The sequence below is a fragment of the Maylandia zebra genome, linkage group LG6, assembly GCF_041146795.1.
Source record: "Maylandia zebra isolate NMK-2024a linkage group LG6, Mzebra_GT3a, whole genome shotgun sequence".
NCBI lineage: Eukaryota > Metazoa > Chordata > Actinopteri > Cichliformes > Cichlidae > Maylandia > Maylandia zebra.
Window position 1 is genome coordinate 44,908,021 of NC_135172.1, and position 12,894 is coordinate 44,920,914.

Genomic DNA, 12,894 nt, shown 5'->3' on the forward strand with positions numbered 1-12,894 from the left:
GACACAGCGCCGACGGTAAAGAGTGAGATCAGCACAGGTGGAGGTGACAGAGTCGCCACCAGACCCAAGGCAATTCTGGAGGAGGCGGTGCCTCGAGTCAGCGTCGCAGGGAATCAATCTGTTTCACTCGTCCAGGATTTGAGGTTGATGGAGGAATTTGAGAATTCTCACCGCTTTTGTTCATCGTGGTCACAGAATTGTGGTCTGATTAAACTGAAGGTTAGATGTGATGAGCGGAGAGATGATCCCAGCCCGACTTTGGAGCCATCACCGTTTGTCCAAAGCATCGGGTCCACATGTGAATAAATGTGCGTGTTTAATGTGCTCAAATATGTTTCTCTTCCTCCTAAAGTAAAAGACGTAAAGAGAGATCGACCCACCAAGAGTCGCCGCAGTGATGTGACTGATATCAAACTGTGGACGCTGACACAGAGGTCACAGATGCTTTAAAGCCAACACGTGGCGGCTCAACAAATTTAACGAAGCGAGCCCGAGATTCTCCGTTCAGATGACCGTAGCGTCTCCATCGCTGTTGAGTAGTCGAGGTTTTTTGCTGCCGAACTTTTCGTGCTGCTGGTTTTTGCATTGTTGTTTCACCTTCAGACCCAACTAACTGAGCTTCAGAGCGACAGCGGCCTGAGAGCAATCGAAGCTGCAATCAAGCACTTTGATGCCACAGCTCCGATTTCATGCTGCTCGTGTTCGGTCCGTGTGTGGGAGCGCTGGGCTGTGCACACACCGTTACTCTGGCCCTTAGTGAACTGCCCCTTTAAATGTCAATTGAACCCAGCTGTTTACCTGATCCAGGTGCAGCTGGAGCTGGTCGCCGGTCTTCAGGTTGTCGGCCACGGTGACCCGATGGACCACGTAGCCCCCCGCCCAGACCACCGCCTCCACAGGAAAGAGCACGTCCTGAGAGACAGGAAAGAGGTGGAGTCATAGGGACACAAAAATGTTTCTCACGATGCACTGAGGGAGGCGCCTGCTGACCTGCAGCTCATACAGGGTGAAGTAGCCCTGGTCATGTGACTGGCCCCCCTGCTCGGCGTAGAAGCAGGTACGGTCCAGTATGACGCTGCAGCGCTGACCCTCGGAGACCTCCGACACCAAAGCCTGCCCGTCGTAGAGTGCGAGAACTGTCGCACGGCACGGTGGGAACACTGGGAGGAAGTATGTGGACATCATTAGCTGACCACCGAGGCTCAGGTGTGTTACCTGTGCAGGTGGAACATACCGTATCGACCCTCGGCCAGGCGGTAGTCATATTTGAGACTGTCGTCGGTGTGAGGAACGCCAAGACGCTGCAGCTCCGTCAGACTGAGGACGTCCAGTGTCACCTGGGCACGGTCACCTGCCTGCAGCTCTAAAGCCACCTGAGACACACAGACAGGTGTGTGGATCTCATTCCAGTAGGCAATGAAAACCTTTGTCTTTTCAGAATAAAAGCAGCCTTCTCTGTCCTTCACAGTAAAAGCCCTCACTGTTTCCAGATTAAGACGAGTGAATTAAGCCCCACCTTCTGGTTCTCGGCAATCAGGCGGTCCAGCTCCTGGCGGTCTACATGGACCCCCCTTTCCTCCAGGATCAGGTCCACCAGGTCCAGAGGGAAGCCCAGGTCCCGGTGGAGAGACCAAGCCACTGAGGCTGCCGGAAGAAAGGAAATAATTAACCAGGTATGAACACCTGAGCCCAACAGGTGGGCTCGGCTCAGGCCATCGTCAACCTCAGACTGTTAATTAAAGGCTTCATTAACATCCTGATTAACTCAGGTGTGTTCACGAGGTGTGTTCACGTGTCAGAGTCTGGACCTGGACTGACCGGGGAAGACTCCATGTTTGTAGTCCTTCCTGCTAAGCGTGCGCTCGATCAGCCTGCTGCCCTGCTGCAGAGACGACAGGAAGTGAGCCTCGTTCTCGTTGATGATGTCCACAATCTGGAAGACAAACACCATCTGATGACAATTTCCTGCTATATCACGTGACCCAACTTTCATGATCTGACTCTGAAAGTCAGGAGCGATGAGGTCAGAGGTCATAATACAAACTCACCCGGTCTGTCTCCTGGTGCAGCTCTGGATAAATGTTACCCTGGCAACAGAAACCAGGTAATCGATAAAACAGCCTTCAATTTACTGTAAAATGCAAAATAATGTCAGTTCAGAGGCATTATGGGATGGCGTTTTACCAGCAGGTCGGCGACGGTGGGAACTAGGCTGGCGAGCGTTCCCTGGGGAGCACGAAGGACCTCGACACAGAACCGAACCGCCCGCCGTAAAATCCTCCTCAGCACCAACCTGACACCCACACACAGGTAAACATAAGATGCCTGCTTCTGGCGTCACGCTGACAGCTGATTGGTAGGTGACTCACTCGGCTCCTGACATGCCCGGGTAAACTCCGTCAGCGATGCACACCGATAATGTCCGGACGTGGTCAGCTACGACTCTGTAGGCCAGATCCACCTGACCAACATCCACCGCCCCCATCCTGCCCCTATACGGCTCCACCCCCGACCTCTGAGGACATGGTACACGTGTCACCATGACAACCTGTGCAGGACACCTGTGTGTGCTCTTGTGTGTGCCGGCATACCTGGTGGATGGCGTGCAGCAGCGGTGTGAACAGATCTGTGTCATAGTTGGAGGTTTTGCCCTGCAGGACGCTCACCAGTCTCTCCAGACCCATCCCAGTATCCACGCTGACCTGGGGCAGCAGCCGCAGACTGTGGTCCACCTCCCTGAGACGGGATGGGACCAAGATTCAAGACAAAGGAAGTGCTCTACGCATGGACTAAAGTAACTACACATGGACTCTAAAGTAACTACGCATGGACTCTAAAGTAACTACACATGGACGAAGGTAACTACGCATGGACTCTAAAGTAACTACGCATGGACTCTAAAGTAACTACGCATGGACTCTAACGTAACTACGCATGGACTCTAAAGTAACTACACATGGACTCTAAAGTAACTACACATGGACTCTAAAGTAACTACGCATGGACTAAAGTAACTACGCATGGACTCTAAAGTAACTACGCATGGACTCTAAAGTAACTACACATGGACTCTAAAGTAACTACGCATGGACTCTAAAGTAACTACGCATGGACTCTAAAGTAACTACGCATGGACTCTAAAGTAACTACACATGGACTCTAAAGTAACTACACATGGACTCTAAAGTAACTACGCATGGACTCTAAAGTAACTACGCATGGACTAAAGTAACTACGCATGGACTCTAAAGTAACTACGCATGGACTCTAAAGTAACTACGCATGGACTCTAAAGTAACTACGCATGGACTAAAGTAACTACACATGGACTCTAAAGTAACTACGCATGGACTCTAAAGTAACTACGCATGGACTCTAAAGTAACTACGCATGGACTAAAGTAACTACGCATGGACTAAAGTAACTACACATGGACTCTAAAGTAACTACGCATGGACTCTAAAGTAACTACGCATGGACTCTAAAGTAACTACACATGGACTCTAAAGTAACTACGCATGGACTAAAGTAACTACGCATGGACTAAAGTAACTACGCATGGACTCTAAAGTAACTACGCATGGACTCTAAAGTAACTACGCATGGACTAAAGTAACTACGCATGGACTAAAGTAACTACACATGGACTAAAGCAGACCTTCCCAAAGTGTGGGGCCCGCCCAGTGCTTTAAAGTTTGCCATACACACACAGTACGGTAATATTACGTTGAAGCACAGTACGTGGGAGGGGGAGATACAGGAGAGGTGGAGGAAGATCTCAGCCTGGTTTTCTCTGTGGTGGGGTTGGGTGGACTGTCCCAGGCTCTGTGGGGCCGGGGGGCGCTGCTGCACTGGGCCCCGGTCTGGATGGGCCTGGGCCCCCTTTCCCTGGCGGGTCGCGGAGTATGGGGGTGCCTACTGGGGTCAGCGGGGGAGCTGGCCCCAGGGAGGGGTCACTTGCCCCTCCCTTCCTTCCCTGCCCATCTCCAGCTGCCTCCCTCTTCCCGCTCCACCACAACCACCCACACATGCAGGGCCTTGGAGTAGGGGTATGTCACCAGGGTGCAGAGGAGGCTACCCCCCCCCCCCCCTCCCCCCTCTGTCCCCTTCTGGCTGCCTCTGCCTCAATTTTATCCCACAACTTAGACATTCACATTACTCACACTCTCATTACACATACATATAGGATCTTGGGGGTGGGCACGATACACGGAGTCCAAAGTACCATCAGGGTGTACACCCCACCCCTGGCATCGTTGCCCACCTCTCAATTTTAAATACACGTAGACATTGAGGGCTAGCAGGAGGGACCATGCGCTTACCTGCTGCTCTCTGGCAGGTAGCTCTATGCCCTCCTGGGTTTTAAATGCACCTTAGAACACACATGCATCAACACTACAATGAGCGGGTGGAGGGAGGTTTGGAGTCTTCTCTCACCCCCGTTCTCTGCGGCCTGCTGGAGCGGGGGGGCTAGGAGGAGGAGTTGGCCGTCCGACTGCGGTCTGGAGTGTGGGGCCTCCCTGCTGCTGCGGAGTCGGGGCGGTCTGCCTCCCCCCACTGCAGGGAAAAGGGTAACACCACCTGGGTCTGGGTGCAGTTCCCCCCCCCCCAGGGGCAAGGGTACCTAGACCCGGTTCGTAGAGTACGCTTGGGGAGTGTGATCGTGTGTACAACGTCTCTTTATGTCTGTCTCCATGTTGGTTGAGTGTGGAGTAAGTGCATATGAGAGCATGAGGGTGGGAATGGATGTTTGTGTCTGTGTGTGCCTGTATGTCTGTGTCTATATGTCAGGTTGGGTGTCAGGCGCCACCTCTCTGGGGACATCTCAGGCCCTCCAAGGTTTGGAGGCCTATCTCCACCCACCACCACTTCCCCTGCCAGTGGCGGACTCCCTCAGGTGTCGGTGCGTTGGTGGTTCTTTGTGTCCGGGGGTGGGTGTCCAGGTACACACCGGCTCACTCCTTGGCGGCCGCTTATCGGGGCCTGGAGCCTGGGGCTCGCTCGGGCCACTTCGGAGGTGGGGTGCCCTCGGCCTCTCGGCCTGGGGCTCGGTCACTCAGGCACAGCTGGCTGCCGGCGTCACTGCAACCCCCCCTGGCTTCTGCTCCGCGGCTGCTGAGTGAGCCCTCATCTGGGACTCTCCTCAGCTCTTTCTGGGACAGTGGCGCGGCTGCCCCTCTGTTGGTCTTCCTTGGTCTCTTGTGTTCTGGGGGCCTCTGGATGTCTGAAGTTTTGATCTCCTCCATACCTGCTTCATGCCCTGGAGGACGGGGCTGTGGCCCCCCCACACTCCCTAGCAGATCGTTACATGGAGAAACCTTTGGAATGCAAGCATGCTGATCCACACAGGTGTGCACATGGGTATTCACAGACGCGGACTACAGCTTTCTTGGCTGCTGCCTCAAAGCACATTGTGCGCTGTCTATCTTGCGTGCTGCACAATATCGTTTATTATTTAGTATCTACTGATATCTACTGCTAGCTAGTTTATTGTGATGGTGCTTTTTTTTATTATGTTGCTCTTTGTTGTTTGCTTTCTCTTCTGTTTTTTTTCTCCATACAGGTGACCCAGGTGTTTTTTTTCTTTTTTTTGTTTTTTCTTTCTTCCCCCCCTTCTCACCGTCTCTTCTCCCCTTTGGTTTTCTTTCTCTCCCTCTCTTTCATTCTTTCTCCCTGTCCTATCCCCCAGTCATGTCTGTCCTGTTTGTAGCAACTGAAAATAAAATAAATTCATAAATATAATAAAGGTAAATCAAATGGACCAATATGGCAAGGCCATGATGATCCACTTGGTAAAATAAATCCGCTTGGCATCTTTCTTGGCCTTAAGACAACAATTCTGATGCTAAAGATCCAAACAGGACACAAAAAAGAGAGAGAGAAAAAAAAAAGGAAGCACAGTACGTATCACTCCGCGAGGCTCCTCGGTAGCCGTAATGCTCCGACAATCCATCAAGCCTCTGTAGCTTAGCAAAGTTGTACTAAAACATTTTTTGACAGATTGCTGAGCGCCGTGCAGCACATAAAATCGGTTCGCGGCCATCAAGCACAACCAGAATTCATACATAAGGCGCGCTGTCAACTTTTGAGAAAATGAAAGGATTTCAGGCCATGCATGGCGTTAGCGTGGTTAGCTCGTTAGCGTGGTTAGCTTGTTAGCACGTTGACGCCGTCCAGCCCCACGCACGGGGCGATGTGCAGTAACTCGTTAACGGAGATTTGCCGTGTCCAGCTTGTCGCTGCCTGCAGGCGAAGCGATGGGGGAGGAGGGGGAGCTGTGTTCAGTGAAGGAGAGGCGAGGCCGAGTAACGTTGCGTAGAGACAAAAGTGGACGAAAGAGAGGCAAACCTATGGCTCCACAACTATAATTATAACGTAACATAGACTATATTGATATAAACGATATTGTCACATCTTATATCTCGTATAAAAATATATCGATATTTTTAAAGAACCTCGATATATCGCCCAGCCCCAACTACACATCACCTTGTTTTACTTACACATATTACACAGGTAATGTTCCATTCAAACAAAATCCCGGGTCTTCCTCTGCATCACATAGGTATCACTTTCTAGTTTTAACATATTGTAACGATGGTTAAATGTTATTTTACAGTGACAGGTTGGTTATCTCTGCACGCTGTTGTTGTTTCTTTAAGATACATACTTGGTTGTGCTGCAGGAAAAAGGGAGTTAATGTGTGCAGGAAAGGGAGGGGGTCTTCGTTGTTGTGTGACTGTACGCGGCTGAAGTGAGGTGTTATATGAGGGCACTCTCCCCTGAGTTAACGGCCCGTTTGCCTGTGTTACGGAATAAACGGACAAACTGAGATCAAAACGTCTGGTTCTTGAGAACGTTAAAGTGTAACGATCCCATCTTTCCCAAAGTCTCTCTCCTTTCTCCCTCTGCAGCTGCAGTGAGAAGGTAATCTATTCCATATGATGGATTACGTTAATAATGTCTATGACCAGCTTCCGTGTGGGGGGGCTTGTCTGCAACCAACATTTAGTAATCGCCTTTTTGCATGCAACCATAATTATTTTCAGGAGTTTTCCCAAGGTACATGGTACTAAAGGAGAAGTCCAGTGTTACTTCAAGCACATCCACCAGTATTTATCTCTTCCCAAAAGGTCTTCAGTTTAGGGCATGACCAGAAGACATGGAAGCAACCTGCAGCGACCTCCCCGCACTCCCTCGAAGCGCCTGAACCACTTATTTTGGATTTCTGCTTTGGTGTGATGAAGAATCTACTTAAATTCTGCCATCCAAAATCTCGCCATGTTAAAGAATTTATGCCTCGAGGTGCTTTATATAATCAATGACTGACATATGTTGTTGAGCTCTTTTTCATAGATATGAAACTTCTGTACACTTTGCCTATAGTACCTCTTATAAGGTTCTCACCATAAGCATCCACAAATATTTGGATCACCCCCTAGCATCTGCGTCAAGCATTCTAATTTCCTTCCGGAAGAAGCTCCGAACCTGTAGGTAACGATAAAAATCTTCCCTGCCGATCTCGTAAATCTGACACGTCCTCAAAATTGATCAGCTCCCCATGCTTCACTATCTTACAGATCGCAGTGATTCCATGCCTGGACCACTCCCTGAATTTATGTTCTAACAATGCTGGAAGGAAGCGTGGGAGATACGCTGGCCATCCCAGCAACCCTATTTCCCTATTAACTCATTCACTGCCATTGACGTCTATAGCCGTCAATGGCAGTGAATGAGTCAATGGGTTTAACTCATTCACTGCCAGCCATTGGCAGTGAATGAGTTAACACAAAGAATTGTAATCACATCTGCACATTTTTTCAGGGAAAAACTTACACATAAATTTTGCATCTGATATGCCTGTCGCAAACTCTCAAGAGACCCCAGAACAGACTGTATTGGGAAATCCATCAAAGAAAGCTCAATGTGCTTCCATTTTGCCTCAAACTTAGAGTTACACCAGCACAGAGGTCTGATCTGGGCTGCCAGATAGTAATCCTCAAAGCACGGTAGAGCCATGCCCCCCCGCTCACCAGGCAGCTGCATTGTTGCATATCTCACTCTCGGCCTTTTATTTCCCCATATGAATCTTGAGCAATGCATATCCCACTCCCTAAATTGTTTTGCTGGAACCTCCAGTGGAAGTGCTGCAAACAAATATAGCAGCTTTGGGAGGATATTTATCTTTATCGCTAACTCTGCTGCCCAGATCGAGGGGGAGCAGACCCCACCTCTCCAGATCTTCATACATCTTCTTGTTCGCCCGATTATAATTAACTTCATATAACAATGCAAGGTCTTTTGTCAGCAGGATCCCCAAATACTCCATTTGAGATTGATGCCATCCGAATCTATATCTTGCTACCAATTGTCTTGAGGGGTTAAAAAAAGAACGTCAAGATGTGAGTTTTTTGAATGTTTAGTCTATAACCAGACAGTCTGCCATATTCTTCCAGTATTTCCATAGCAGAGGAATTCCCTCTTCCAGGTTTCCTAGTGTTACCAGCACGCCATCCCCGTTGTAACCCCCTCGAGTGTCTTCCCTGATGCATTGAGCCAACGGCTCAATGAAAAGGTTAAAGAGCAGCGGGCTCAACGGGCAGCCCTGCCTGCAGCCACGTTGTAGTGTTATCCGACTTGAAAGGCTTCCATTAACTTTGATCCTCGCTGTTGGAGACATATAAATCATTCTTATACACTGAATAAACCCGTCACATAGCCCAAATCTCTTCAACACATGAAACATAAACTCCCACCTGACCGTATCGTATGCCTTTTCCGCATCAAGCCCAATGAGAACTGTTCCAGTTTTCCCTTTAAGTATCTGGCCAATAATATGAATGGCCCTTCTGATATTATCGTGTGTTTGTCTGTTACCAATGAAGCCTGTTTGATCCTCCTCTATCAGCGTGGGCATCAATGTACTCAACCTCCTAGCCAAAATCGCGGCAAATAGTTTATAGTCTATATTTAACACGCTAATAGGTCTATAACCTCTGGGGTCAGTTTTATCCTTCCCTGCTTTTGGTATGACAGAGATATACACCTCCCACCACGATGGTGGGAGCGCCCCCCCACTCAGAGTGTAATTAAAAGAGGCCTTTAGTAGTGGGATTAAGGGTTCCCTCATCTGCCTATACCACTCTGGTGGGAATCCATCACATCCTGGGCTTTAAAAGTCTGGAGTTTTGAGATCCCAATGTTGAGCTCTTCTGCTGATATTTCTCTGACGAGTTTTCCATTCTGCTGCTTACCTATAAATGGCAGATCTAAGCTGGATAAGAAATTCTGAATCTTATGGTAAATGGCCTGTATTTATATAGCCCAAAGCGCTTTACACATCCAGTCACACACACATTCACACACTGGTGATGGCAGCTACATTGTAGCGCATTGACAGAGGCGAGGCTGCCGGACACTGGCGCCACCGGGCCCTCTGACCACTGGGCTGAGTCTCCATGATAATAGCCTAGCAGCTTTGGGTCCTGCCTCATACCACCGTTGTCTATTATATTTTAATTTTCTTTCAATTTCTTCACTTAAAATTTTGTGGATCTCCTGTTTAACCGGCCTCATCTGCTCCAACACACGGGGGCACCTTGTAACGGTGTGCAGTTGCTCCAATTTTTGCTCTCACCTTCTTTAGGACTGCACATTTTGCAATAATTTTACCCCTAAGGCATGCTTTAGCTGCTGGTCATGATGTCGGTTTGGATATGTGGTGAGAGGGAAACATGAAGGTGATACAAATCATACATATATACCAACAACACAGTGTACATCACCGTCACAACAGCGTTTGTTTTAGTTCAAAGGCTTTATGGTTTTTCCTGTAACACCTGGTGGTGTAGTCGGTGATTTTTTGTCAGTTCAGCCTTTTATATTATGTTTAACCCGAGTGACCACCCGGTCAGCTGGTGGGTAACAGGCATCTCCAAAAACGTTAGAGCACTTATGCAAATATGTGATGTCTTGATGAGTCGAGCAGATATTTGAAGTTTACACAGAAACATTCTCACATGAAAATATCTTAAAAGTTTATTTTGTGACCCAGAAAGAGTAACATTTCAAACTCCGCCCCTCTGTGTCCCTCCGCCACTGCTTCCTTTGAGTTTTGGACCAAATGCATTCTGGGATATTGCATTTCGTCATTTCGAGCTGATTGGAGACCAAAACAGCCAATCAGATTTTTTTGCATCCAAGTCTGTGATTGGCTGGTTTTGTGGCACAGATATAACGGTGTAGAGAAAGAGTTGAGCCCACACGGGCAGAAATGTTGAGAGCGCGAGCGACACAATGCGAGCGAGCGCAAATGCAAAAACTGAGTGAGAGGGGCTGCTGTTGTGTGTGTGTGTGTGTGTGTGTGTGTGTGTGTGTGTGTGTGTGTGTGTGTTTGTGTGGATAATAGCAAACACTGAAATACAGTTTTTGCACGCAGCAATGAATTTTGTTCACTCAAATTCAGCTTTTCTTCGCTCAAAATAAATTTCTCCTCAAAATGAAACACTTGCACCTGCAAACTTTTTTTACGTGCGCTCAGAATAGTGGCACAAAAATGACGCCATATTTCTGGGGCTAGCTTTAAACCCAATCCTCATAGTAATCCCGAATGATCAGATAAATCTCTGTCCTATTAAACAATCCTTCACTCTGTGGAGATCTTTACTAAAAGTAAAACAATAATCAATCCTCGAGTACATATCACGTCTCGCTGAATAAAATGTAATGCGTTCATTTTTGTGTAAATATCTCCAAATATCTATAAGCCCCAACTCAGCATTGTTTATACTTGTTTCTCTAATTTAGTTCCCCTCCGGTCTCGGCTAGTTGTATCCCATTTTGGATGGAGAATTGAAATCTCCTGCACATATACATGTTCCAACACTTTCTGCGGCAATAAGCCTGAATATCTCCTTAAAGAACCCTGTACTACTACCAGGGGGTGCATATATATTACACAGCGTGACGTCTTGCTGTTCCATTTTCCCTTTCACCAACACAAATCTTCCCTCTTTATGTTCTCCAGTAAACTCAAAAGCTTGTTTGGTATCAGAATGGCCACTCCTCTTTTTTTCCCAGTTCTATGTGAGGCATAATAAATATTTTTGATCCCCGTTCTCTTCCACTCCTCATGTTCTTCGTTTGATATTTGATATTTTGATTTTTAAACTTTGAAACTATCTTATGACTAAGGTAGTCTCATGTGGACTAAAGTGGTCTCAGGCAGATTAAAAGGTCTAGGTGAGTCATGTACAGTACCTGTTGTACTGCATGAAGACCAGGTTCCAGATCTCCACCACCTCTGGGCTGTCAGCGTTGACGAGCGCCGCCGCCTCTCGCCCACCGACGTGGTCGTAGTGGATCTCGGTGCAGGGACCACAGGGCCCCGTGTCCCCCATCTCCCAAAAGTTGTCCTTGAGTCCGAATGGCAGCAGACGGTGGGTGGGGACCCTGAAGGGACAGCAAGGGTCAGCTGACCTGTAGCAGTGCGGCCCCAGCTGCAGACAGATGTGCACCTACCCGATCTCCAGCCAGATGTTCCGTGTATCCTCATCCGCTGGCAACCCTGCTGCTGCATCACCGCCAAAATAAGAGACATACAGCCTGTCAGCAGGTATCCCGTAATGCTCTGTGAGGAGGCTCCATGCCATCTGACACGCTTCCTCCTGAGTGCACACAGAGCAGAGTGAGCCTCTTTTAAACAGGAAGTAAACTCCCACCTTAAAGAAAACAGGAAGGGGACCCACCTTGAAATAGTCTCCAAACGACCAGTTTCCCAGCATCTCAAAGAAGGTGTGGTGGTAGCCGTCCCGGCCCACGTCATCCAGGTCGTTGTGTTTGCCGCCGGCTCGGACGCATTTTTGGCTGTTGACCACGCGGCGGTACGACGCCATGTTGCTACGAGGGTCCGCTGTGCCCAGGAAGATGGGCTTGAACTGTGAGCGCCACACAAAGATGGAGAGAAGGCTCTGATTGGTTAAATCACAAGGTTTTTTTAAAAAAAAGTGCTTCTCACACGCGCGCACACACAATAAAACATACACACAGAAGGACATATACGCAGACCACTTCCTCCCCCGCCATCTGTGTTTACCTGCACAGGTGTGACAACTGTTGTTAATCTGGACTAAAATATTCAATAAAACGAAACATCAATAAAGTCTAATCGATCCGCAGTCAGCCTCTGACAGGCTCTTATTTTGAAATCTCCCGGTACCCCCGGACCGGGTCGGGTCTGTACTGACCTGGTTCATGCCGGCGTTGACGAACAGCAGGCTCGGGTCTCCTCTGGGCCGGACCGGGGAGGACGGGACCGGCAGGTGTCCGTGTTTGTCCCGGAAAAACTCCACGAAGGCGCTCCGGACCCGGGCGGCGGGCAGCGGCGGCGGTGAGCCGCTGAAGGAGCGCTCTGAGGCGGCGGAGAGGAAGCCCGGCGTCCCGCTGAGCGGCCGGAGCCTCCGCAGGAGCAGCCTCATCATCCAGATCACAGCGAGCCGAGCCGAACCGGTACCGCAAGGACTGCAAGCTGCCAAGACACGCATGCGCACAGCCAGCCGTTTCTTCTTCTCGTGAGGGTGTAAAACCGTCAGAGCTGCGCCGCCACCTGCTGGTGTCACGGTGGAACCGCAGCGTGACGTCATACACAGCTGAGCGCAGGTTCTCCTGCAGAACATCAGCTGATCACGGAACCAGAGAGAAAGGTGACGTCACGGGTCCCCGTCGGAGAGTAACTAAGAACTTGTACTGCAGATTGAGAGTAGAGCTGTCTTTAAAGTCACGCAGCAGCGCGTTTCTGCTGTTTCATTGTTTACGCCTCTTGTCCTCGGCCTGGAAGCTGCTGTCCCCGCGTGAATCTCACTGACACGTCGCTCCGTGTTATAAACACAAGTAAAA

General features: G+C 49.2%; 1 protein-coding gene across 2 annotated transcripts in view; it reads right to left on the bottom strand.

Annotated features, from left to right (window-relative positions):
- The window catches only part of aars2 (alanyl-tRNA synthetase 2, mitochondrial (putative)), a 17,965-nt gene extending 5,094 nt beyond the window's left edge, over positions 1 to 12,871 (bottom strand). For both annotated transcript variants that reach the window (XR_001167256.4, XM_012915644.4), the window contains exons 1-13: positions 12,246 to 12,871; positions 11,748 to 11,936; positions 11,521 to 11,666; positions 11,260 to 11,451; positions 2,592 to 2,736; positions 2,370 to 2,515; positions 2,185 to 2,293; positions 2,049 to 2,087; positions 1,819 to 1,933; positions 1,517 to 1,644; positions 1,235 to 1,373; positions 991 to 1,160; positions 799 to 912 (exon numbers count right to left, since the gene is read on the bottom strand). Coding sequence is in view for 1 of the 2 variants with exons in the window: in XM_012915644.4 (XP_012771098.3) it covers positions 799 to 912; positions 991 to 1,160; positions 1,235 to 1,373; positions 1,517 to 1,644; positions 1,819 to 1,933; positions 2,049 to 2,087; positions 2,185 to 2,293; positions 2,370 to 2,515; positions 2,592 to 2,736; positions 11,260 to 11,451; positions 11,521 to 11,666; positions 11,748 to 11,936; positions 12,246 to 12,674 (2,061 nt within the window). In the remaining variant the exon portion in view is untranslated. The remainder of the gene's footprint in view (positions 1 to 798; positions 913 to 990; positions 1,161 to 1,234; positions 1,374 to 1,516; positions 1,645 to 1,818; positions 1,934 to 2,048; positions 2,088 to 2,184; positions 2,294 to 2,369; positions 2,516 to 2,591; positions 2,737 to 11,259; positions 11,452 to 11,520; positions 11,667 to 11,747; positions 11,937 to 12,245) is intronic.
- Between the last annotated feature and the right edge of the window lie 23 nt (positions 12,872 to 12,894).